The sequence below is a fragment of the Rhea americana genome, unplaced genomic scaffold, assembly GCF_003343005.1.
Source record: "Rhea americana isolate MKP2758 unplaced genomic scaffold, rheAme1 scaffold_203, whole genome shotgun sequence".
Taxonomy (NCBI): Eukaryota; Metazoa; Chordata; class Aves; order Rheiformes; family Rheidae; genus Rhea; species Rhea americana.
The window spans coordinates 1,159,543-1,187,513 of NW_028186184.1; the positions used below are offsets into that span (position 1 = coordinate 1,159,543).

At 42.5% G+C, this 27,971-nt stretch overlaps 1 protein-coding gene across 1 annotated transcript in view; it reads right to left on the reverse strand.

The window, feature by feature from the left end:
• Nucleotides 1-27,971, reverse strand: part of SLC4A4 (solute carrier family 4 member 4) — a 166,814-nt gene that overhangs the window by 133,095 nt on the left and 5,748 nt on the right. The window contains exon 2 of the mRNA XM_085304108.1: nucleotides 14,708-14,887. Coding sequence (XP_085160234.1) covers nucleotides 14,708-14,887 — 180 coding nt within the window. The remainder of the gene's footprint in view (nucleotides 1-14,707; nucleotides 14,888-27,971) is intronic.

Here is a 27,971-nt window from a genome sequence, read left to right on the forward strand (position 1 = left end):
CCCACACTTCCCTAACACCTGGCCTCAGCCGCAGCCCCCAGTTCAGTGCCCCCCAAGTGACTAACCTGCCTTCTTCCTAGGGCAGAAGCAAGAGGTGACAGGAAAAGCATGTCTACAATAGCTCYGCAGGCAGATAAGCAGATTTTAGAGCATGGAAAGAAAAAAAAGAAAAGGACATCAGTCTGAAGAATAGCTAGACTAAGGATCAACATTTTTAATGGTCCTAGTAGGAACATATTAATGAAGTTTGCAAAAGCCAACAGAAAACAAAAAGTAGAGCTCAGACAAGAAAATCTACTGTTGGTTATATTTACATTAGACGATTTTGCATGAAGCCTACATCAGSACTTTATAAGCAGTGGTTTTTGGTTTTCATGGGGACCAAGATCTCACAAGCTTGCAGATCTATCTCCAAAGTTGTCTGCAGTGACAGACCTTGAGCCTGTCTCTTTCCTGCCCCCATTCCAACTTCAGCTTAGGGTGGCCCCCACATCAAAGGACAAAACTGAGTCTTGCACTCTCTTCCACAGAAAAAACACAGGAATTACCAATGGCTTCACCAGCAGCTGGGAGAGGAAAGCCCACATGTCTTTCCTACTGCTTCCTGAACGGCTAGTAACTGCTCACAAAGTAAAATAGCCAGTTTTTATATAAACTCCTTTTAGATAAGCCCACTGCCAACTCAAGTCACCACAGAGTAATCAGATCTCTTTTCTTGCTGCAAGTTAGTCTCTCTGAAAATCAAGCTATTTTGAGATGACTTTGGAAATCCCATCTTTCCACATACATTTCAGTGTGCACTATCACCTCGGTTGCCATCACAATTGTATTTGCACCAGCTGCAATCCCCAAACCATTTGATATGCAGCAAATTTGGTGCAGCCCTTTCCCAGTGTGCTGCATGGCATATGCAACTTAGAGCTGGGGGAAGAAGACTGGCTACTTCGGGGATACTGCCTTTCACAAGGCAGATTCAGTAAGGGCACTCTCTGTGCTGCTTCACCCAGACTGCATTTGCAGTCCAGGTGTATGCTATTTTCCCACAAGCTCCTATCTGTCTGTGTAGCTAAAATGCCACAGAGAAGATTATGGCCCTAGGTACATATTCCCCACTCTGATTCCTAGGGCAGGTGGGTTGGATTCTCAGAGCCTGGGCTCCACTGCTTCAGAGAACGTCTTTCCTAGATGATACTGTTTAGCTCTTCCTCTTGCTAGAACTGCTTGGCCTCTTAATTTCAACTCTACTGGTTTTAGATAGAGATAATTCTTTTAAATTAAATGGCTGAGATAAAGCCATTTACTTACAGACACCGTGCTTCACATGTACTAAAAAGCCTCCAAAGGGAGTGAGACTGTGCGGGGGACATTCAGCTGTGAGCCACCCTGCATAACAAAAAAAGCAATGCAGGGTTGAGCTGCATCCAACTTGGCAGCACTTGAAAATCCTCACCCAGAGAATGAAGGTGAACTAAAAAAAAATAAAAAAGAAATAAAGAAAAAACAAAGAAAAATTGGGGGAGGCGGAGTGATGTCCTTAGGTTAGCAGATCTGCTTGGACACCTGACGAGTGAAGCAAACACTAAGATCCATCCTTCGGAGGATCTTGAAAACTACATGTGTAAATTGGCTTATCGACTTGTATTCTAGCCAGTCATTCTTCTGTCTGGGGGAGTAATGATTGATGGGTAACAGCAAAGAATATACAATATATGACATTTCCACTAAGGACAGATCTCAGTGACAGCTACTTTTTCTTCTCCTTGTAACTAAGTTTAATACTTTGGTCAACATTATTCTACTCCAAACACCATGCACTTTATATACACCCAGAAAGTAAATATACAGAAGCAGTATGATACCACTGCTGACCACTTTGCCCGTTTAATCAATAAGATGAAGTCTCATTTGAGCAGAGCTTTCTGGTAAAATATGAGTCATAATACAGTACGAAATGTTTTCTATGAAACAGTAAGGGAATGTGGAAATACCTACCAAGCTAAACGGACAGCTKTAGTTTACATGCTTTCAAAGACTTCAAATTCTTGTTTATATATACACACATAGAGAAACCTAGAGCTATGGGAAGGCTTTTCCCCATACTGTCCAACAGATTTCCACAGAGGTGAATCCAAAAAGGGTAGCTTTAGAGTACCAAGTATCACCTACACAGTTCAGCCCTTCTCAGCTATGGAAATCTCCCAGGCTTAAAATCAAAATGCTTCTAAATGAGCTTTTTTTTTTTTTTTTTTTTTTCATACACGGTAAATTCCTTAGACTTTTCTGTCCCTTAGCAGTTTCACGTGAATGCACAGAACAGAATTAGGCAAAGAATTAAGGTGGCTTAGGTAATTATAGCGGCACATGCTATCAGTTCAAGACAGAAGATTACACAGTGAGCTTCCAGTTAAAGGAGGTCTTCCCCTCTGTTGTGAAAAGAATTGTCCTCTTCTCCTTTCATGCCTCTAAAACAAGGTTTATTTGAATAACACACCATTTCCACCTGGCAATATATATCCCATGAAAACTCCCCAGAGGCACTTTTTCTGGTACTTAAAAACCTAAAGAAGTTTAAAGGTGAAGTTAAAGAATCATTTAAAATCCACAAAGTAGACAGTTATTCACCCTCCTRGCTTTCAACCCAGTGAAAGTTTATATTCAATTACTTTGGTCTACATCTAGCATGATCAGTTGTGTCACTTTTGACCAAGGGAGATTTCTAATAAAAGCTGCATGGTAAAGAAAAAAGCAGCAAAGACCATTTCTAATCAAAAATGGCTTACTTGTAAAGTAGCAAGCAAATATGCAGTTAATCAAGTCAGAAGTGACCAGTGAATGAAAATACTTCATATCACTCCTATCTACCACAAAATCAAGGCATTTTGATACTGATTCATCTCTTCATTTTACAGGTAATTTTCCTACTATGCTCAGATCACATTCACCAAATGAAAAATGTTTAATTCTTATTATTTTATCACCAACTGTGCACCAATTACTTCAATATTAACCAGGTGGGGGGGGGGGTTCTGTTTTCCTCAACTCCCCTTTCAAGGGGAAGTTACTCCAGAAAAACCTGAACCTTTATTTAATCCCCCAAAATATGTTTCAGTTTTTCAACTTGCACAGGAACCTTAAAAGCATGGCAGCAGTCTGACAGCCTTAGGGTGTCAAAACCAAAAGGCAAGTAGAAGCAAGCCCACTTTTGTATTTATGCCTCACATTTAAATTAATCTTGTGATTTCAGGGGCCTAATAAATCATGGATTTTGATCACCTGAAGTTGTCAATAATGCAAGTGGAACTGCTCAATAGCTTTTCTATCTACRCTGACATTACTACCATGGCAAGTTTGGGGGTTTTGTGTTTTAATTAACAAATCATTAGAGGCAGATTAAAAAAAAATACCTGAAGATATGACACTGTGCCTTTAAATGCACTGTCCCTTACAAATAATCCTCATCAGAAGCACATTATCATTTCTCTTGAGAAGAAAATGATCGCATTCATTCCCTCCTTCCTCTGCTGTAGTGGCTGCTTGTCTCAGACATATCCAGAAAGCTCTGAAAGCAGACTGCAGATCTGCACAATTTATCTCARCCTCTACATATTCAGAAAACTCTGTCCTGCACATTCACATATTATTCCAGACCCAGCCATTTGTGACCAYTTCACAAGGGCACAACACCTGCTGATTTTTTTTTAATACCAAATGCAAGTGACTTTCTAGCACCACTCTAATTGCATCACAGCCTGAGGAAAACTGAAATCCTATAAATAGAAAATGTTTTCTAATTCTTCCATGACATACCCCTAAGTCACTTCAATAAACATTTGTAAGCCAGCAAACACTACTGAATTACCTGTGAGCCTTGACGCAGGTAAAGGTGACTAATGCAAATACTGAATAACCTTACAGCTATCTGAAACACTGTATACCAGCATAAAAAAGAACAAAGATTGAGTATGACATTTCAGTTTAAGATGTGGGTTTCTTCTGYGGAATGATGCAAAATCATAAGGATAGGGCTGGTTTTGTTTGCGTGGCTGAAAAGTCATTCAGCTCCTAAGAAAACTTTTGTGGCACTCAGGGCAGGAGGGAAAGAAGGGTGGAAGCCATAGAAAATTTAAGTAAGTGTTCCTGGAAAGGAAGAACAGTTTACTGATACTGTAGGAAAGAGGAAGATTTTGGAGGCAAGCTGAGGAGCCCTGGCAAGGAAAGAACGAGTGAACGAGTGCTTGTGCTCACCACCCGCTCGGCACCCTCACTGCCCCGATGACTTGCAGCGTCAGGGCAAAAGGCAGCACAGGACAAGGAGGTTCTGTCCCCTCAGTCTTCAGCTCCTTATCCTTGGCACAAAAAAACAATCCTAGCAGGGAGACCTAAAGACTTCACAGCAGAGGAGGAGAGAGGGGCAGTTTTGACTTTACTCAGGCAGGTGGTTTTTCTCAAAGCGAAGGACTTGCCAGAGTGAGACACAYAGCTGTATCTATAAAGAGTGTCAACCAGAGAGGATAACGTGTGAAATGCAGATAGACTATGGTCAGATTTATTTTCATTTGCACAAGATCCTTCACATAGCCGTCCCTTTGAAGACTTTCAACATCAGGCTTTCAGGACTTTCCAAAGGCACCCAGGGCAGCTTGCAGTCAGCAATGCTCAGGCTTCCTGCGCTGTGTCCAAGTACACGTGCAGTGGAGGCCTTTCTATGGGGTTAATGACTGAGAACTAGACCAAATCAGATCTAACATACACCTGACTTACTTGGGGACACCACTGCTTTCCCCAACCCTATTCTCAAGATCAACTTTGGAAGCAAGCCCAAAGGGAAATTCACAAATACTATACCTTTTTCCACAGGAAAATAACTAATCCTCTACACTACAARCACGTAGTCTTTGCCTCAACTACCAGCACTGCCAAGAAAGATCRCTTTCTGCTTTGTGTGGGAGTCTCAGCCCACACCTACTGAAGGAGGAACAGTTCAGTCCCACCTTTCATCATATGCACCCAAAACCTGGAATTTGAAAAACAAAAAACCTCTCTGTACAGCTCATTTTCCAGCTGTCACAAGCAAGGAGGAAAAGCTCAGCAAAGATGTTAAGGTCTTCCTCTATATCAGAGTGAGATACAAAAACACATTCCAGTAACTACGTTAGCAAGTTCACTGAAAGGGGAAAACACAAAAATAYAATGCTGCAGGGACGCGGAGAAGTGCAGTGAACATCCTTGGCAGTGATAAAAACCTGCACTGTTTGCTTACCCRGAAACACTGAACAACAAGCAGCTGCCTGCTGTGCTCTGCTCCTGAGTGGCACCCACTGTCCCACTCCCACAGATCAGCGCTCAGGACTGCTTGCCATCCGCTGGGCAGCAAAGGAAAAATCGAGACCACCACGCAGGTTAGCACTGGTCTGCGTTATAAGCTCAATTTCAGCCATGCAGTCACCTAAATGAGGTGGATATCAGGTACAAAGGAAGCACAAAATATTTGAAAGAAACCTAAATGTTCTTAAGTAGCCCTCATGCAACCAACATATGCAGAAGTCTAGTTTAGGAAAAAAAAAATCYTTCTGTCAAGAGTTGATGCAAAGAAAGCAACTTTTTTTTTAATTAACTCCCTGTGAAAAACACTGTACTCTTGCCAAGAAAAAAGAAAGCCTTTGCCTAAGGTGACAGTTCAAATCTAGGCCSAGCCTCATACCATGATGTACCTTCACCTTATAGAAGTGCTTCAGTGGGAGCTGAGAGTCTTTACAATCAGCRGGACGCAGCCAAAGGAAAAGGAGAAATACCATCCAGAACCTCTCCCACTGACAGGATTTGGAGTAATTTATGGGAAGGGGGGAGTTGTGTTTAGCTGCCATTCAAGCACCTTCCTCCTASTTCTGTCTCTTCCCTGTCACTCCCACACCTACAGAAAGTCTTCCTAACTGCCAATCAACTAAGTCTTGAAGTAACTCCCCTCCTTACACCTCCTCTCCTTATCTTTGCCCTAGATTTTTTGAGGTCACAACACCTACCCTGAACCCAGGCATAAACCCAGAAATATCCTTCTTGGAAACCAAACGCAGCTCCAGCTTTGCACCCCCGCAGGGACTGGGGCAGCTCCTCTCTTTGGCCCAGGCATGAGAACTTCCTGACCGTAGCACTTCTCACAGCTATTAGAAGGTCCCTAATGAAATACTCAGCACCAGAAAGCAATGATCTCTGTCCTACCTAGTCAGATGTCCAGTGAATATAATTAGAGGTCTYGCAGCACATTATGTAACATCTCCTTTGCACTGTAGCAGCGTGTCCAAAAGCGCTGTCAGCATGCGGTGCACTTACTGGCTGCGGCTGACCTCCCCACCAGTACCTTTCCCAGCAACTTACCTTTCCCCCAAGCACCTTCTCGTACCTTTTATGCTTTACTCAACCGGCTGCACCCAAAAAGCCTTTCAGATGCTCTCCCAGCTATGCAGAGGGCATGTTTGCAATCGAAGCAGTAATTATTTTTGTGTTTACATCTACATTTACACTACATGTGACCTAAATTTGCAGCACTGGAGATGCAAGAAGCAGCAAAAAGCATGTTTCAGCTGACTCCACCACCCTGGACAAATCCACTACATTGCTTTTAGGTTCTTGGAAGCCAAAACATCCAAGTCGCTCGGATTCCCTTACATTTATGGAATGTCTCCCTGCTGATCTTCCCTATATGAAGATACCAGTACCAAAAATGAAGTTATTTGCCCATCCTGACTAGTATTTTTTTAAAGGCTCTTGACATGGGTCTATCTCTGCTCTTACTATAATCAGCTGAGGCTAAAAGGCTTTTTGAAAAATATCATCCCATGTCTTAAAGAGCCAGGAAATAAATTCATTGTTTAAAAATCCAGCAACACTAATAGAAGGAGGACTCTTGGCACACCCTCTGACTAGGCTACATCTGCTCTGCTAAGTATATACATTTCTTTCAATGCAGCCGCTGTCTCTTGCTATTTATAATTGCTAGTTTAATGACCTTTTAGTGTAGACAATAAGCCTGAGCCTTCCTAAATTGATGTTTAAATATCTTTGTTGAATTAATTCCATCTCATTATGGATAGATTGTTCCAGRCTTGGGATGGTGAGTTCCAGACATCACTAGAACTCAACTGGGATGTTCTCCATAACACAGAATCTTTTCCTGCAAGATGAGCACTCTGAGTTAGAGGTGGTACCAGAAATCATACTCCATGTAGAAAGGGAGGAAGACAGTAAAGGACATTGAAAGAGATCATAATCATTTTTTTTTAATACATATAGTTAAATAGAAACCTCACACTCATGTTGAAAACAAACAGGAACAATTCCATAAGGCACAGCTATTTGGACAAGCAGTTTCTGGCTGAACTTGCAAGTGGCTGCACCTGCAGATCAGGCCTGCTGTATTCTGCACAAATTCCCATATCACTTCCCATTTCTGCATGCAATTTGGTTCCTGTTTTGTGTGCAGAAATGCCCCTGAGAAAGGCAGCTCTGTGCTGGAAGGTGACAAAGCTCACACTTTGTAAGCAGACACCTGCAACAGAAAGCTTGGAAAAACCCTCCAGAATGCCTCACTGATGTCAATGTATGAGCTGTATTTAAAACAAGACAGAGGTGGTTTCCATACTGGTGAGCTCAAATTGCTTTTTCCATGGCTGGTTTCAAATAACCCTCCTCCCCTCCTGTTTCAGAGGCACTGCCAGGGAGAGAGCCTTCTGGATAGTCCTCAGCTCTTGTCAGTCACCTCCCCAGATGTGATGGCTCACTCCGGGCCTACGAGACACTGGCCCCTGCAGCCTGTGCATGGAGTGTTTACTCCGAACCCTCAGCACACTGCCCTTGGCATTGCACCTATTGTGTTTATCAGAGACAGCTGCATACTTCAGCATCCCATTTAAGTTAGTAAACGTGAAATGTTGTTTCAAGGCCGTGGGTAAGCAAATTTTTCACAAGAACTGGCACTGAGCAAATGGGAAGAAAACTTTGAAATATGAGAGTTCTAAAGAAATGAAAAGCATGAGGTGGACAGATTGTATCTGACAGTCTGTTCTGTGGGACAGTGCCCCAGAAACAGTTGCATACATGCCCAAGAATTATGGATTTTGGTGGGAATTAAGAATGTGATGAAACATTTCTCAAATCAAGGACACAAGGGAATCAATTGGCRTTTCAGCCCTAAAGGTGAGCCCTCTTCTCCGACAGAGACTGTGTTGGTGAGCAAGAGAACATACCAAAAAGCAGAATAGCTACCAAGGATACCTTGCTAGCACCGTTCAAAGGTATCACATTAGATTCACTACAGTAAACTGTTCACACACACACACACCACCACTCCCTGTATTATCTAGGTAGTGACACTCCTTAGGAGACCTAAAGAACCTGAAAGGGCCAAAAATTTATTCATTAAGCAAAAAGCAAATCATAATGTAATGAAAACTAAGGATATTAATGACATCAGCTTTGGTGTGTCCTACATTAACCAGAACCAATATGTAAAACTATTGTACTTGGACTAAAAAAAATTAAACAAATCAGCRTAGTGAATTCATACTGCAAAACTGCTTGTCAAAAAATCTTTTCTATCCCCAGGCATCTCGATAAACCAAGCACAGATTAACCAGTTTTCAAAAAACGATGCCAACTGATGTTACAGGAACTGTCAGGTTCATACAAACTATTACAGATAATTACAGTTCTCTCTCCATGTAAAACATCCTACTGAGCACTACTTAAATGCAGGTGTTCAGTGGCTAAGTATTAGTACACATACCCTAAACACAGAGCAAGCTTCAGGAAACACAGAACTTTTTCTGAGGGAAAGCTCCATTTTAAATTAGAATTATTAAAAGCTGCTAATTAACCCATAGCCACAGATGCCATTTGGCTATTGTTACAGAGGGTAATAGTGGCTGCCTACATAGCAAATCTGGTGCAACCAGACCAAACCGTCACCGTCACTCTGAGAGCTGCTCTCAGAGTGCCTGTCCACTCTCTGTGGACAGTCCAAGCCTCAGTGGTACCTTAATGAACYGACTCTGCTGCAGATGTTTACTCTYTCAGCAAAATACTCCTATTAACCCACATCTGAGGACTCAGGAGAGATTTTTTTGCTAAAACCCTAAAGAACTACTGCTGGTGGGTGGAAGAGGAATTTTTCCGAGCAAACTGCAAACTTTTACAAACCTGCGACGGGATGACTTCTCTTCCCTCCCTCTCTTTCAATATTGGTGCTCTAGAAACCAGTCCCACAGCCAGATCCAGATTTTCAACCTCTTTGCTCCTTTTCTGCTTTTGTGTCCTGTGAGGGAATCATAGTTCCCTCCTTCAACTGGTAAAGAAAACCCTAAGTAAGCCTAGCCCCCATGTTACCATATGAAGAACAGTTGCAGCTAACACTGTAAAATGAGAGATGGGCTCAGTCATAACTACTTAACCCTTCTATAAGATTTTCTAAAACATATTCTGCAGTTATATTTATATATCAGGCATGTTCTAGACACCTACCAAATCAGATTTTACTGTCTTAGAGGATGCGAGTCCTAAGAAACAATACCAAGCAATTCATATACAGATATGCAACCAACTGATCTAAGGGCAGAATCAGGCTTGACACTTTTACACATCCCAACTTACAAGTTTCCCCTTGGTTTCCACCAGCAACTCCCTCTGGTCAGGTCTTTCCTTCTCCCCACTATRGAGGCTATCTCCACATCCCTGCACAGCTCCACAGAATGGATGGATCTGATGTGCCTAAAATTCCAGCTGGCCAATACTTCCACCATTAGCATTACAAAATCACTCAACCTTCCCTCTGAAAAATCTGTTTTGGACACCGTCTCTCGATACGTTTCTCCTTTTGCAGGTTGGGTATTTGAGCAAAACCACAAGATTCTGAGAGCATAATTCTTCATTTACTTTTTAACAGCTGTGCATGTTTTGGGCAGATCAAAGAGGTTATTTAAAGTCTGCCTAATAATGCAATCAGTTATACATTCTTTTCCCCCCAAAACATATATGCCAGCTTCCTGACTGGTGCAGAATAATCACTACTAAAGCGTTTCCTCCTTACTGATCGTAACTGGAAACCACAGTCAGGCCAATTGCTTCTTAAAGGAGTTACTTTTATAAATATGGTGCTGGTACACTTCATCTGGGACACCAACTTGTGACAGTCTGAGGTTAAAGGAAGCCACATTTCAACTAGCATCGGTGTCAGCAGTCCTACCTGAGAACAAGAGAGTGAACATCAGTTTTCTCTCCTAGTACAGAGACAGCCCTTGCAGGCCTGGAATATCCTGAAAGGTCTCTGCTGAGGGAACATTGCCTTAATACCTCCTCCTCGGTGTACCAGACAATATCCCTGTCCAGACTTGAGAAGCAGGCAACTTTCCTAAACAATACTTAAGACAGAACACATTTCTGTACATATTCAATTTCCCTAACCCTTTCCAGATGTGAAAGTTGAAGGCTGTTTATGAAGGCTGTTCAAAGATTTTTGCTTATTTGACTGAACTAAACCCAGATTTTTTAAAAAAGTATTGTCATTTCCAGACTGCCCCAATTCCCAAATACAGAAGTGCAGCTAGACCGGTTTTGAACTGGAACAAGTTGTATATAGGCAAGGTTTGCATTTATGGACCTGTCTACTCTCTTGCCTGCATCCACAGACATGTTTCATCAGGTCCATTTGCTGTGGAACAGCAGTTTGACCTGGTGATTCAAATCCAGAGTTAGTCACAAACTGATTGTAGAATTTTTGTCAAAGAAGCTGAGGAATCATCTTCAACTAAGATATCTAGCTTTAGGCTTATAGAGACAGATCAAGAAATAAAAGTGATGTATCAGCTCTCAACTACCTTAAGCCTACTGGTCGGTAAAAACAAAGCTCTCTATAACTGAGACAATCAGAAACTGTTTCCTGAACTTCTAGAAACTACTTTAAAAACTTTATTAGTAGAGTTCTTGCAAATTGAGCTTTATATGACTGTTGCTGTAACTGAAGATGAAATAAACTACAAATCATACAAAAGCTGAACTGATGGTGTCTAAAACTTGGCCAAGCTAGTAAGTGCACAAAAATAATAAAAGAGAAGGAGCTATATAAATTCTTGGTTTTATAGACTTGGATGCATTTTACATCTCCTTGAGTTGTTTGAGTTTTCTAAATTTAAAAGTAATTTTGCTTGTTTTAAAACACAGTTGAAAAAAACAGAGCATATATGAATCCAAGGTTTTCCAGTTTTCAAGGAAAAGATGCATGTCTTCCATTTCAGTCTATTCATCTTACCAATAAGGAGATGAACAATGCTTTCATTTTAATATCTCACTACATGTACATACATCTATTATCTCCTGCGAAGTCTTGCTGAGGACAGTCTCTTACACGTTGTATTTGCAAACATAGCATTCATTGAGCTTCAGCCTCTGACAGGTCCTTAAAATCTGTATGAATCCAATAAATTTTTAGCAGCTAGTACTATTGAGGATGGATAGCCCCAGTCAGAGCTGACCATCAGGCAAAGCAGTGTTATGCAAGGGTCATTTTCACAGCTGTCCCAGCACCCCTTAATCCTGGGAACTGCAACACCCACCGCTTTTCTATTCTTGGGTCCCCTTACAAGACAGCCACAGTTAATGCTGAATTGTGTCAGACTGCACAGTGGGCTCAGGACTTCAACTTTCCTTGCTGTCCAAGGCACTTATTTTTCCTCTTCTGACGACATCAAGACATCGTGTGCCTCCCATGCATATCCAGTAAGCCACTGCCGAGCTGGCCTAACTCTGACAGATGCAGTCCCTTTATATTCCTCTGCCACTGCAAAAAGACCTCAGGCATGTTAGACTAACACTCATTCTCTATAGTCAGGTCCAATTGTTTCCAAGCTGCAAAAGTTTTTGATGGCATTCTGCACTTCACTTCTCGTTCAGTTTCTGTTGTTTCCCCTTCAGAGGAGAGGGGCAAAATCCAGCACTCCTTCCTGGCTGGCCACAATGCAGCCATGTGCACTCCCTTTGCCACCTCGCACCCTGACTCCCTAGCAAACTTCTCACTCTTCTAAACCACAGGGATGAGCCCTAATAGATATTTCAGCTTCCTATGCCACATGCTCTCTTCTGACAGCTGTCTCAAATATTTGTAAGATATTTCATTTCGGCTTTCTCCTAGCTCCGTAAAATAGCCATTCCAAATTCCCAAGCTCTTTATTGCTAATATTCTTAGCTCTCTATTGAAACTGATCTTTAGCCAACTATCCCTAACTCAGTTATATTTAAAAGATGAAAATTAGAAATAAAAAGGGGGTTACATTGAGATTTCTTGCTGCAATTGCCAGCAATGAAAATTATACTAAGTTGATGGGGGATATATTTCTTTGTCTGAAGAGAACCAATCTTCTCTTGGAAATATTTTCTGTGCTTGAGAGTGAACAGAGCAGGTGGAGGCTCAGTGCATCTAAGYCACTTAGACCCTCAAAAAGCCTTCAGCAAAGTTTCAATAAGAGAACAGTCTGAATATCCAACGATTGTCTCTGATCGGCCACCACCTACGAGACAGCAAACTGCATGCAAACAGGAGCCAGTTATAAATGGTGGAAAACATCAAGAGCAGAGTGCCAGAAATTGCAGTGTGAAGCCTGCTGTTTACTACATATGCAGAACTAGAAGGGAGGGGATTATTAGCAAGTGAAGAAATGTGTAGGAGATGAATAATTCAGGTCTATTAAGAAAACCAGAGTTTCAGAAGAGAAAAAAAAACAGGAGAAGCAGCAATGTGAAACTCAATGTTTGGAAATTCAAGGCAGTAACCTGAACCACTCCTATCCCTTACAGTGTTCTGTATCAACTGTGCCAGCTCATAAAAAGATCTGGCCACAAACACACAATAACAAGTCAAAGAACCTGGTAGAATACCTGGATATATGACATGATGAATGATACAGAAGTTAAAATTATGTACCRTTAATGCAGTCACATGGGACACTTGAAATATTATGTGGGACTTAAGTGATCCCATTCCAAAAAAATGTATGGTGCAGAGATCAGGAAGGAAAAGGCCATGGCGAAATTATCAAATTGAAAGAAGCTGAAAAGACTACATTTGGTTATACAGAGAGGAAAAGGAGATAAGAACATACTAAACTGCGAAAGGAATAGAGGAAAAATACCATTAACTCTGTCTCAGACGACAAAGAACAGAAGGGATGATGAACAAAATGAAAAGCAGCAAATYAAAAAATAGATGGAAGAAATAGGTTTTCAACCACAGGAACAATTAGTCTGCAGAAATGATTCTCTYAGGATACTGATACATCCGGAAGCCCAAAGGACTTAGTATGGATCTGGTCACTGGCACACAAACAAGAGAGACATGTATATATAAGAAYTAAACATAAAATTCCTAGAGTTCTTAAGACATAATATTGTCTTTCAGTGCAAAACCAGCTCCTGGTTTCTGAGCGTTAAAAAGAAAACTTCTTCGGGACAGGCAGGGAGCTACAGCTACAAAGAGCAAATGGACTTTGCAGCTCTTCTTTCTTTCCATTAGGCTAGAGACATTACTAATCTGATCCCATATCACTGCCTTGATATGCAGCAACTATGCAGCAGCAGCAGCATTGCATAATGAAAAACTCATGTGTTTCTTCAACAAAAGATCAGGTATCATCCTGCTGCTTCCTCCCTTCTCTAGCTCAGAAGTATTTTCTCACTCATAAGCAAATTGTTTATTGCAAGTCCAACATCCTGGAAATTAAGCCTCAAAATTTTAAGTTATATCATCCTTGGGCTGTTCTATCTATCTTCAAATCTTGTTAGCACAATCCCATTTTAGCAGGCTGTCACTGTCTCCCTGCCACTTGTATTTAAGCAGGCACCTGACTAAATTTCCAGATTTTAGATCAAGCTTGTGGCCAATGGAGAAGATAGCAAGAGGAATCGGACTTTACGACAGTCTCCTACGAATCTATTGAAGAGTCACAAAATCATGACACTGGGTAACAAAGATCTCTCTTGCACGTGGTTAACAATTTCAATACCAATGTTGGTACAGGGCAWCACCAACACACATCATCTGCCTATCAAAATTCAGATATTCAAGCCCTACAGATATGTATTMATACAATAATGCCACATTTACTCTCTTTTTTCTTTGCAAAACCTAAAACTGATAAAGTATGGAAGGAAAAGTGTTATACGCACCATAAGTTACTAATATGACCGAGCCAAATCCCAAGAGGATATGTTTCTTAGAGCCTGTGCAGTAGTCTTAGCCCTACTTATTACCATGCCCCTATATGAGGTGGTTTCTAGCTGAAACCATGATTTGTGCTTGAATCCCAGAGAGGGTACACAACCTGCATGCAGGAGAAGAAGCTGCAGTGGATCTCTCCAGATCTCTACTCAGTTTTCAAGTTTCCTTGCTATCTCCTTAAACACAATGCCAACTTTTGGGCTGCTCTTGATTGGCATTAGCTCTGGAGCAAACTCAGGTGATGCAGAAGGGATGTAACATTTGCTCTGGCCTGTGCCTTTTCCAAACCACAACAACCATTCCCCAGCAACTAATTAGAAAAAGACTCTGGCCCTACAACACATGATGACTGTTTTCATTGATCCACTTTCCTCCTTCATGCTTCAAGCCATGAGCAAATCACCAGACAACAGACCATCATAGTGAGTAACAATCAACACCAGCACTTACTGAGKGGTTTAAGGATGCTGCTGCTTGTCTCATCAGCATTTTCTATGTCTGATTTGTCAGAGTAGTTCTCAGAGATTTTCTCCTTTTCTTTCTTTTCTTTATGTCCAGGTCTTCTTCTATGACGCCGCCTTCTCCTATAGCTCTTCGGCACGTGGACCCCAATGTAAATAGTATGATGACCTAAGGAACACAAGCACAGTGAACATTAATTTTGATCGCATATGGTACAAGTCACACTACATTTCATTCAAATGTTAACATATTGCTTAACATTAATTACTGGGGTGTTTATTGAATTCAAATGTCAAACAGGAACTCCTGAGTTACCATCTGGAAAAGTATTTTTTGTACAATCACTTCTGAGAGTACATGCCAGTGTAGACATAGCACAATTATTTAGTCCTTTAGTTTTTGTTTTTAAATGAATCACAAGAAGGCCATCAGACTAATTTTGTAACACTGAATATAATGCTCTCCAAAAACATTCCTCATTAATCTTTTCCATTTCTTTTACCACATATGTTTTCTGAACTGAACGGTCACCTTGTGCAAATTCATCCAGTTTAATTGAGCATAGAGGACTTGACTACATAATCCATTGTACAATAAGTGTTAAAGTGCCACAAGGGTGGTATTATGAAACAGCAAATGAGAAAGAACTGGTAATATAAGATTGTAAACTTCGAGCTGCTTGACACTTTCCAAAATTAAAACTAAGTTAGTTAAGTAATTGTCAAATTTCTTATGCTCATTGTAAACACAAAGACTGCCTTTTTCATACAGACTTTCCTTTCAAACTAAAGGACTTGAATCCCATTTTCATTTCCTTTTTATGAATTTGATCAAAAGTCCTTTATTTTCAGGGCTTTTTGCTCCTCTTCTACCAGCACGGAAAAAAAATTTCCTTGTGCTAATAGAAAGCATTTACATTATTTCTTTTTCTGTGCCAAGATAATTTAACTATCTATTTAAGCTTTAAAACATAGCTGTTTCAGGTTTAACCCTTGAAAAAATGATAGGTATCTTTGATACTTTTTTGAGTGGTTTCCCCACTCAGTTCACAGTGTAGCCAAGCAGAGTTTCAGATAAACACACATGCCCTATTGCTGACTGAAGTACATTTATCTGAATGAATGATCTTCAAATGCACATAAAAACAAGCGTATTTGTCTCCAAGTACAGTCAGTTACTTCCTCTCACACCTAGACACAACAGTGTTCCTACAGAGCTACCCTTCTGCAGAGTCATCCTTTCAGTCTCTTCACATATATTTATTCTTAGCATTTATACTTTGCATGAAAGCATGGCTGTTAAAACCCCACATGACTATCCCAGATGACATATTCAAGAGAAGGCAGAGGGTACAGCTTGGGCTGGCACTGTCCCAGCCAAGTCATTTGGTGGCACTGGCGATGCCAGTCTCTCTTTGGTGGAGARACTCCACCAAAAAGAACCTTTCACAGCTACAGGCCTCACATCTCCGTTGCAGCTTTGGACAGGTACCCTCAGTCCTGAGCCCAACACCGACCAAAAATTCTCAGAAAGAATATTCATAAAAAAACCCCTCCCGAAACACACTCAGCAATGTGAAATCACATCGCTCCTGAAGCACAGAAACTCCTGGCAGATGGGTGGGCCAGCACCCAGTAAGACTAGGACGGCAGCATCTGAAGGCAGCTGCGCTCTTGTGTCACTGGACACAGAACTCTGCAGTCCCTTTTTCGCTCAGAGCTGTGCCCACCTCTCTGCTTCAGCAGTTGCACTGCCTTTTGGTAAGGAATAAGAATTAAGCTAAGCAAGTAACCAAAGTCAGGCATCGCTTGATAAAACAGCCGTGCATTTGTGAAAGTTACAGAGAGAAACCTGACCCCTGCTATCTACCCATCTCCTCTCGTCTTCCTTCCTTGCACAGTATTCACCACTCTCTCTTTTCATCTGCAAGCTGCATTATTACCCTTTGTTGTTTGCTTTTTAGCAGCATTACAAGGCTCCAGATTAGCCACCCATTTGCAATGCACAGGAAGTTGCTTCAGAAATGCTGGCRTGACAGTAAAGCCAGAGGCTGCAGCTACTGGTTAACTCCACTGCTAAACACATGCACACCATTCCTCACTGTCATAAGTCCCATCTTTGAGAGAAAACTGAGTAATTAAAAACTTAGGCATGAAATCTCCCATTTCCATAGGAAACTTTTTTTTTTTTTTAATGAGAAGCAGCTCCTGCAAATATTCATCTCTTGTGAGACACCTTGTCTGAGATTGTGATGGATCAGTGACAGCAATGCAAGGTCAAGGGTGACCAGGTAGTCCACACAGCTGTATGGGGGACACAAGCTCCAAAGTGCTCTTGCAAAAACACACTGTGCAGATATAAATGTGTATAATACACACACATATAAAAATAAATTATAGATATGATGGAGGTCTTCAAAAGTCCGAATTTCCCCATGGAAGAATACAGCAACCTTTAACTGCTGTTCAAGATTTCCAAAGCGGTGGCAAGCACCCGTGTGTGTGTGTGTGTGTGTGTGTGTGTGTGTGTGTGTGTGTGTGGTCTTTCTGAAACTCCTGCTGTTCTCGTGCTGGATTTAGCTATGAGAAGGCCTGTCAGATTTAGCACTTTGGCTTCTGCGACCCCACAGCTGACATTTCAAATTGCACAAGCTCTTGAGGCAAACTGTGAAGTCTGGAAAGTCCTTTACCTTTTTTGCACATGAATTTTCAAACTGAAAGCATCTGARGTCTTTTAAAAAGCTGCTTGACCAGCATGGCCCTTCCTGATATGATCTTTAAAATAGCTAACAGTGCCTCAAGGATTTTGCACAGAATGGAATGACAGGCTAGAAACTTATGAAAATAGCTTGTGCCCTATGCACATTACACTGTCTCTCATGCCAATCTACATAAGCTCTACAGCCAAGAGTGTTTAGATATACAGATCTCTAGTAGCAGCTCTTTGAAAAGCAAACACAAAAGACAAATTAGAAAATTGAAGTGCAAACTGTTGTTGACTTACTGAAGTAGAAAAAAAGATATCTAAAGAACAAAGCTTCCTAAAAACTGCATTCTCAAGCTCTCAAGAAGTTTTTTTTTTTTTTTAAAAAAAAAAAAAAAAAAAAAAGGTTATTCAATGCGATCCCTTAAAAAAAATTTAGTTCCTATACTGGCCCTAAGCATGGTGCATTTTGGCTCCAAAGTAATTTGCTATGTGGAAATTGTAATGAAAAGGTAGATCCTTATATCAAAACTCCCTTGCTCACTCACAGACCCAGTACTGCTGCAGAGCCTGTGATGGCCTTGATATGAATCCCATCACCATCCTGGTGGCTTCAGTGCTGCACAGCAAGCTGTAGCTCGTGTGCTATCCCGAACTAGGCAGAAGACCGTACTAAACAAACAAGACATATACATTGTGTGTTTGTCTTTATAAAGCGTTGATGCAAATCTTTCGCGGTAACATTAAAGATGCTTTATAGCCAGTAATACCTAGGCTACGATATTAAACAGGTCATTGCAGAAACTCTACAAGTACTGCGTCTGAAAGCAAACAAGCTACCCGACTGCCATGTGCACATCTCCTGATGTTCCCTGGCTCTAGCAGCCACACAAAGGGCTGGTACAGTGCCAGACACCAATAACTTGCCACCTCAGGGAGCAGGACAAAAGGAAGAAACCCAGAACTTGAGTAAAATCAGGCAGCACAGCAGTGACCTGCATCTCCTCATTGCAGCCCCTGTGCCAGCACGACGAGCTCTCAGACACAGGGGTGAACCACAGAGGCCCCTGGGAACAGGCAGAGCCATAAAGCCAAAGCTGGGACATCTATGGTGACACATTGCAGATAGCACCTGAAGAGAAGGTTTAGTTCTAGCACATCAAGGAAAGCTCATTCCAGCCACTGGGAATATCACCTGGAACACAGCAGACAGCATAACCATCACGTGGGGACAGAGGAAGGGAAATCTTGTCTCAGCACAAGTTGTAGGTGTGGGGAACGGGCAGYCACTCCCAAGGAATTCCCACAGCCAAGACTGCATCCGAAAGGCAGATGCAAAAGGATGGAGTGATTCCAGTGTCTGTATTCAAACAACATCCTCCTTTGAATCACTTCAATTTTGTGGTCAGCTTGATGATAGAAACACATCATAGTAAGCCTGTAGTCTTAATACTTTAATATGCTGCCAGCAGAACTGGACAATCTCTTTAATCTTTTGATCACGTGTGCACAGTAAAGATTTTGGTAATGTGAAACTAAGTTACATATATACACACAGGCAAACATCTGCATTACTTAGCTGCTTTTCCCTGTTCTGCAAGAGAGAGATTTCTTACGTTGCTTCTTTTTTTTATTATTAATTTTTTCCCCATCTGTTCAGGGAGGCCAAGCAAGACATTTTCCTTTTCTGTGTACTTGAAGTAAGTGCTTGGCATTTGTTTACACTGTTGTAAATGCTGAGATAAACTTTTAGGCTCCCCTCCCAAAGTGCCTGGAAGGAAACAATTGACACACACTCTCAATGCGCTGGGTTTCTGAGACATTTCCCACTCACTAGGATAACAGAGCTTTCCCATGAGAACAATTTACTGCAAATGCTAATGCCTGATAAATTTAACATGACACACATGCAGCACACTATTATTCTGCTACTTAGTAGAGGATGGGAAGAACAGAGCTGACTAATACACTTTTCCTGATAATCCAGGTCCCACTCAGCCGTAAGTTTCACTTGTACACCTGACAGAGGCCAATGACAAGTTTCCTTCTGTGGCACCCACTGCATCACAGCCTTTTCCTGGGCCCACTCCTGCCTCCCTGCCCACTCTTCTCCAGTAAAATTACACTAACCTCTCCTGTGAAGCTCATTAATTTTTTAGAACTGTTTGATCGGGGCAGGTATTTTACAGTGCTGTAACATCTCATAGGCAGCACGCACAGGCCGGCTGGCCTGCAGGTGAAAGTGGACCGCACCTTTCCTGTTCTAAAGCGCGGTGGGTCAAAGTGTGCTCACACTCAACCTGCTGCAGCTGAAACTTCTGGAGTTAGTTTTTTGCCCAAAGATAACTCTTACTGTATGCAGGATTTTGAGTAAAATAGGTTCATCTGATTTTTTAATAGAGCAAGAAGTAGTCAATATCAGAGAGGTACTTTTCCCCTGGAAAAATTGTTTGAAACTACATTTTTTGCTTCATTAAGAGCTGTTAATGCATAGCAACTCATGATTTTGAGCCAAATTTAGGTTTCAGGCACAGGAGATGCCCTGAATCAGTTTTATTGGCGGAAACCCACTCCTTTATTACTAAATTTTCAGTTTTATACAATGTGGCATTTCCTCCCTGCCTTCATGAGTCTCTCTTCATCTCCTGTCTCTATCGTGACCAAGTATGGTCTTGTTGAAGCACTGGGAGGGAAACTGCTCAAATCTGAAGCAGCGTGTACCACCCAAGCTCACGTTCTCATCACGGCAGCACTCCGACGGCCCGCACAGAAGAAAGCAGAGCTCACCAGACACCATGCCCTTGAGTCATTTTCTGAGTTATTCCGTTTAAGGGAATTAGAGGTTTTAAGAAATGTAAACCTAGAGGGGGAAAAAAAAAGTTTACAAAAACAACAAMAAAAAAAAGAAACAGCAAGAAATCTGCAGGCTTGAATTTTTCCAACCTGGTCAAGTTTCAGCTATGCATTAGCTCCTTCTGTGTGTTTACGTCACCAAATTCACACGCTACTCCGCTACCTGCAGAAGCCCTGCCTCCTTTCAGCTCCTCGCTCTCCGGCCTGCTGCGGCAGGCAGAAGGCTTCGCATGGGGTTTCTCAGCGGGATGAGCCAGCCCTGCATGCGTGCAGGTTATGTGGTGCATATTAACCAGGCCAGGCTCATATGTTTCTATAGCAGTAGTTCTGCCTCGTTGTTCTTGCAGTCACTGTGGCACAAGCCTTGAGCCAAAAATGAACCGAGTCCTCTGTCAGTGAGGGGGCTTTTCCGTGCAAGGGAAGAAGGATGGCAGCTGCGCAGCRACAAAGGGGCAGCGGGTGCGTGCGATGCACGCTGAGCAGCTGCCCTGCTCACTGCCAAGGAAGGGGCAATGCAGCCCTGCAAAAGAATTAGGACAAGCCTGGCGCCRCCAGCTGAGGAGTCTGATTGAAGGTAAACGATGAAGAGATCTGGGGATCTGCCTGCAAAAGAAACGTGCTGCCAGTGGGGTATCAGTTACTCATTGCAATCATGTCAGTTCCAAACACCCCAAGATCTCTGCAGAACAAGCCATCAATATTGCTTGCAACGCATGGATTCATTCATGCTGCAGTACAGGTGCAAATGACAAAAACATTTATTTAGAGAGAACTACAGAATTCAATTGTTTACCAAACTCGTTCTGCAACCACATTTGCCTGGGAGAACATTATTATTTCCCACTATATCCTTGGTAAGAAATAATTCCTCCCAAAGAATTGTACAGAACAGACCTCCTCTGCGATGCACAAATAAAGAGCTACAGAGTTCAGCTTTCTTACGGAGGCTGAACTTGGGCAGTTCTGGGGTGCTTCATCTTGCAACAACGGTCTTGTCACAAAGCCTCTGTACAGTATATTTAAACGCATCAATGTACTAATAGGCATAGTACCAATTCCAAGGTAGGCTAGTACCAGAAAACCTGTGCTACAAGAAATGCAAACTGAAATCATAGCCTTAGCATGAGGAAAAGTCAGGAGGTATGATTAGATTATTCAAGTACACTGATAACTTCTGTGCCTGAGGTCTCTGCATTAATTTAGACTTAAGAGTTGAGTCTACAGCTTTCTGCCATCCTACTGCAGGACCAAGGGCAGATTCGCAGTCAGACTGAAAATCTTTTTACATTCCAGATATCTACAACTAAATAATCAAGCAGAAAAAGCTCCCACTTTAATCATGATACTGCTCTCATTTTCAAATGCCTTTAAAAAAAAAGAAGAAAGAAAAAGTGACAGAGAAATGGCTTTTGCTCAGCGGGAACAAAGTTGGTCATTTGGAGAAAGGAGCTGAAAGTTAAAGGATCAAAGGATAAAAGTCTGCCTGGTGCATATGCTCTAAAAAGGAATCCTTTCCACATGACCGGGGGTGCTGAGACTTAGCACATGGAGAGACTAGCCCGTAAAGAATCTCAGGTTGGCACCTTAGAAGGAAACAAGATCAAAAACTAATATTAAAAGTGTACAAAGCAATGAAAAGGAGCTGAGTACTAGCAGTTTTCACCTGGCCCTTATTTTTACTTTCAAGGCTCCTTTCCAAAGGACAGGAGAGTAGCATTAAACCTGATCAGGCTTGGACAAGCTCCTGTGGTTACCACGAACATGTCCACACAGCCAAGCCGCTCCATAAGCCAACTCCTCTGGCCATTTGCACCTCCTCCACTGGGCAGCTGTGTGCGCACGCAGGCAGGCGGGGAAGACTGGGACACGTGCTTCAAGCTGCCTGAATGAAGGGCTTCGCTCAGGACAGGCATTTAACTACAGAGCATGGCTGAACACACAGGCAGGGAAAGGTGTGCCCTTCCCTGCCCATTCCCACAGCCAAACAATCAGTCTCATACCGGCACGGGATTGAAACACGGCATATCCCCAGGGCGAGGAAGCCTTAGTCGTGCATGCGGCTTCTGACACATACCTAGAGAGCCTGGCTTTTATTCCCATTACTAACCAGTTGCAAACTTTAAGAAAACTTGCTGCACAGAGACACCTGATTTTTATCGCTCTGTACCTATTGCAGCTCTGAAGTTGCATCAGATTGGTAAGTGATGCAGCCTGCCACGTGCTTTGCCAGCAAAAGACTGCATGGCACACCTTGGGGCCTGATGGCCAAGAAGAACATGTCGGCGTACTGCCAGGCACACARTTAAATGTGGCATTAGCCAACAAGCTGCCAGAATTGCAGTGAGTCTCTTGAAGCTTTTAGTGGCTGGTTTTGAAAAACGGAGGTGGCAGCAGAAGGGTACATCTCATATCACGCAAGAATCAACAGAAATAATCAACATTAAAAAAAGTGATGGCTCTGAAGGACAAATAAATCACYGCGATGATCCATTTTAAGGGGAGGTACTAAAAGTAGCACTAAGCAAGCCTCAAATTAAACCCTGCTTAGTTTCAAATCAGCTCAAGAAATAAGAACAAAAGGCTGTGCCATCATGTGCCGAGTGCCCTTAACTCTACCTGATTTTAAAGGGGTTATAAGTGCTGACTACCTCCCAAGACCGGTGCTAGCAGAGGAGCAGGTGCAGGCCCTCCAGAGCCTCCCCAGCAGAGCTTTGCGTTGCAGGACGTGGCTACTGCGCTGTGTCCCCAGCACGTACTGCATAGGACCCACAGCCCACGCAACACCCTGCTTCGGAGAACAGCTAGCACCACCAATGCAACAGAAATAACGCTCCCAGTCGCTCCTGTACAGGGATCGGATTGCATCTAAAAACATCCCAGAAGAGATCTGAAAGAACATTAACAAACAGATGAAATGCAGGCCACAAAGAAACAACAGAAGAACTATAGTATTTTCAATGATACATTAGGAAGATGTAAATTCAGGGTAGGAGAAAAGACATGGAAATTCGTAAGACCTGTCAGTGAACATGGCTCGCTCATGCATTAGAGACAAGGAACATGATTATTTCCTCTAGCACTCTGTAAGGGCTAAATATTATCACCACTAATACAGCTGAACACAAGGCCTGAAACTAAAAAGAGAGCTCATAGGCAATCTTCTAGACAAGCTGGCCAGGCATATTTCTGCACCCATCACTTGCTCCAGAAATGAGTTTTAAGGACATTCTAATATTCAAGTGACTGCTTTCCCACTACGTAGAAACTCATCCATCAGGTAAACAGCAGAAGAACAGTTAGTTTGTTGACTTGGGTGAAACTTGAAACAAGACAACATTCCAGTTGGAGGTAAATCAGACACAAATCKCTCCTCACTCCCCACAGTGAAACAGAGAGTGGAACCACATAAAAGACGTGATGCCCTCCAAATGAAGGGCAGCCCTCACAAGCAGGACAGGCTTTCCTCCTTGTGTCACAGTCATGATTTGACCAGTGCAGAGACATCTATGTCTTACATGGTGATGGCTGGGCACAAAATCACCTCTTCAAAAAGCTATCAAYGGTTCACTCCCAACTAACCCATGCTCATCTGGTGAAACTCTCCTCCCTCACAAATCTTCAGAGACCAGATGAGCACCAAGTGAAAGACACTGGCAATGCAGGTCACTTGTATTTTGAGTTACAGATGGGTTCAAGCAGAAGGTACTTAGATCAAAAACCATAATGTATGGGTTTGGGGCATTCAAAAAGACACATATGACCTATGTCACATCCTCAGTAGACCTAGCTTGGTTTTATGATACAATGACAATTAGTGTCTGGGTCATGGCTGTGTCCAAACACAGGCTATCACAGAGGGCCAAGATAGCTACTTGCATAACAGAAGACAGAAAGAGGCTAAAGGCATCCAAGMTGAGTTCAGGACAAGCATTAGGTGCCGCGCTGCTCAGCACAGGGGCAAACCCTAGGAGCATCCTCAGCAGTGGTCCGACAAGGGGGATCATCATGCAATGCAGCCGCACTGCCAGTGCCCACTCACCAGGTAAAAACTAACTCAAATGACAAAGCTGACTAGTGGCTTGAGCAAGAGGCCACACAAGAGAAAGAGACATATTGCAGGCACAGAGAATGCAAAAACAAGGAAAGCGCCTGTGGACGGGGAAACTCAGAAGGAAAGACCCCCTTCGCAAGCACAGTAGAGAAAAGGAGMATCTTTGCCAGAGGATGGAACTGCTGAGCAGTTTTGCTGAATTGCCCCGCTCTCCCTTCCCTTTCACTCTTAGGAGCCTTGATTCTGCTCTCCTGAGTGGAGAACAGGCAGTCTTTGAAAAGGCTGAGCACACACTTTCAGAGGACCAGCAGTAGCAGGTGGATGCCTAGAGATAGCCAATGGATGCTAGGTAAAGGACTGTGACTAGCAGAACCAGGAGAATTCATGTCTTTATGGAGATGACTGGGGAAAAACTGGCACAAGTCTGTAACCAGGTAACCAAACAAACTGCAATCTAGAAGGCTCTCAAGCATCCGGGCCTTCAAAAGAACAGTAATATACAATAAACTAATTCTTCCATGGTATCCCATGGTGGTGGCAGTTGGCCAAAGAAAAAGGTCAGTGTGATCTGATCAGATGATGGACCTTAAGGGATGGGACCAAATACTTGTAAAAGGGCAGTCATCAGGGTGAGTACAGGGCTCACAGCCTAATAAAAGGCCACTAGGAGTACAGTCTGCAATGAGATACAKGCAGTAAAAGTGCAAAAGAGAAAACAGGGCCTCCAAGAGTCAAAACACAAGCTACTATTCAACCRAGAGGTAAAACAGAAAGGGACAAGACTAGAAACAACAGGGCTTTTCTCCAATTGTCCATCAGCCAACCATGGGCTCAAGCTTACTTTCTTTCCTTTCTGTCACCTCTGGCACAAAGATCCTGTATTCATTGCTAAGGTTAAATTGTTTAGGAGAGGATCCATCACCCGCAAAAAAGATGCTTCTGCCTTCCTGGCTCCACAAGCTGTTACTTACTTGAACAAGGAACTTGACTAAAGTTAACTTTACATATTTGTGTTACTGCAGTTTATCTACTCATATTCTGTTTTTTTTTACTAAAATGACTACAAGGGACAGGGAACAGAGCAGCRTAGGTAAGACAGCATGTACATGAGAATCTTGATAATATCAAGTTTCTAGAACCTAAATGTCTTCAAAAGGTCAGTTTAATCTTTACATAAAGTAACCTCTGTAGTCTTTAAAGGGTTCCCACATAATGACACTATAGTTAACCAGACAGAAAGTCTTCCTAGCCATCTGTCTAAACTTTGCTATTCTCAGTTTCAAATGTGCATCTTCCACTGCCACTTGCTCCCTCCCCATCAATGACCCTGACTTACAAGACTCCTAACAGGATTCAGAGGCTACTTCAGCAAAGCTTGTTTAAAAGGTGAAGTTAGTACGGTGCCCTGAAGAATGGAATTGCTTTAAAAGAGGAAGCTCAGTGAAAGTCAAGTCAAGAAGATACAAAGCAGAAAGAGGAAATGAAAAAACACAGTTTTGTCTAGTTTCTTCAAAATTCTACGTTTCTACCTCAAGATCCTAGATTTCTAAACTCTATGAGTTTGGAAAAAGCAGAATAAGTAAGTCGCTAAAAGTGGTGGATTACGAGGAGAGAAACAGAGTATGTGCCCAGGAGACACTGAGGACAGCTAAAAGGTACTGCTCCACGACAGGAAAATGTAAGAAAGTTGGCAATGAATTAACGGCAGCCATTGTTTAGAGTGAACAAGAAATATGCATTTGGRGTATTTTCACTGAGCTTTATGTAAGCTATTACTATACTCTTACCCACAACCCCATAAGCTGCTTTTCTTTCTCTCTTCTTTGGAGCTGTGAGAGGTTACAGAAGCCACCAAACCTGYCCTGCTGTGATCTGAGCTAATCTGGCCAATGTTGCTTGGATTCTACTCAAAGAAAAGAAAAACTTGAAAAAGCACAGCTTTCGGGAACTGCGCAGGGGGAGGGAGGGGGAGAGCTGTGCTGGAGAGGATTGTTTGTTTTAAGTTTTAAAAAAAGCTGTGTGGAAGTACACAACCTTTGGATTTTTTTGGCATCCAACTCAAGACACCTGATTTTCAGGARGCCCTGACCACAGTTCCTTTAAAAACCATGCCTCCTTTTGAAGTGCCCAAACTGCTACCCAAAATGGACATTGCCCAAAACCACCTATCTTGGTTGAAAACACCTTGGCCTCATTTTCCTTATTTCAATCTCATTAATTACTAAGGCTGACAAACTGAGCTAGCTGTACTTGGCACAACTAAGTACATGTATGCAGGTACGTTTTGGACCACTTACCAATATAAATAAGAGCCTTGATTTTCCTAGCTGCTAAGTCTACATACTTAGGGCCTTCTGTGAGAGCCTTTGGCTTTTTGTAGAAAAGCTAGGCCACYGACTTGGGAACAAAAGCTTGTAACGTTTTTCCTCGTAAGCCAGCTGCCCAAAGCGAAAGAACACTGAATTTTAGGCACTGTGCACTGCATTGTTTGGAGGCCAGGAGTCTTATAAATGCTGATGAATTGCTTAAGCCAAGTCTACCARGGACAGTCTTTCCTCCCCTTAAATGCATGGGTAAATTTTACAGAGAAAAGATGAATGTTGGTTATTATGGTAGTTTCAAAACTATCATTCAGTTTGCTTAGCTTCAACATGACCTCTTCCAATCCAGCACTCAAGGGCAAGACAGGTGGAAAGGATAAAACGTCCATACAATTTCTTTAAAGGAGAAAGCCAGTACTAGAAATACYATCATCATACTTCGATGTAGATGGTTGCCATTTCAATGCTCAGCCATGCTGTGGTATGCTGACCAAGGCATTGCAAGGCCTCTGCTCTCCCCAGTGTCAGCGSGGAGATCCAAACTGCCTTCAAACAGCAGAGGTTAGCTGCTGCTTTAGCACGTGCAGAGCATGCACACAAGCAGCAGGAAGGCACGCCATTGAAATCTAATCTCTGAAGCAAACACCATGCCTTTTCAGAGCTGGAACTACTGTCAATGTCACTGTCAGTGACTGCGCAGAGTGGCGCGCTGTCCAAAGCCTGCAGAACAAATGACGGGGCACAGCTCATCGACAAAAGCAAGATACCCAACTGCAACCTGGCGAGCTGAGATCCACCTAGGACACCACCCCATTCCCCTGGATTTGGGAAGTGCCAGGCAGCTCCAAGGGAGTCCTCATAACTGATCAACTCTGCAGTACTGCATCATGAGACAGRAAATGGCCTTGCTGCAACAGAACCTTGATTCCAAGGTTGTGGTTATAATTAAAGATATAGAGGCCACGGCGTGTTTTATAAAAGGCAGACTCCAACCGGAGGCTGGGTTACCAGAAGGCCAAGCTCCTCCCAACAAGGCACCRCGGTGGAATGCAAACACGGTACTCTCAGGCCTGGAGACTCATTTACACAAAGGCCTTGCAATGTCTCTCCAACACCATAATGCTTCCTTCAAGGAAGCATGGAAGTTTTCTATGTTCCTTTTGAGCCCCTTTTTACTGCCATGGAAGTTCTCAGAGCCTTGAGCAACCAGGTGCAAAATACCACTCAAGTGAAAAGAAGGGACAGACCTTCACAAAGCCTGAGGTAATACCTGAACCAGTGTAAAGACTGCACTAACTCTAGCAAGCTATGAAAACAGCTCTAG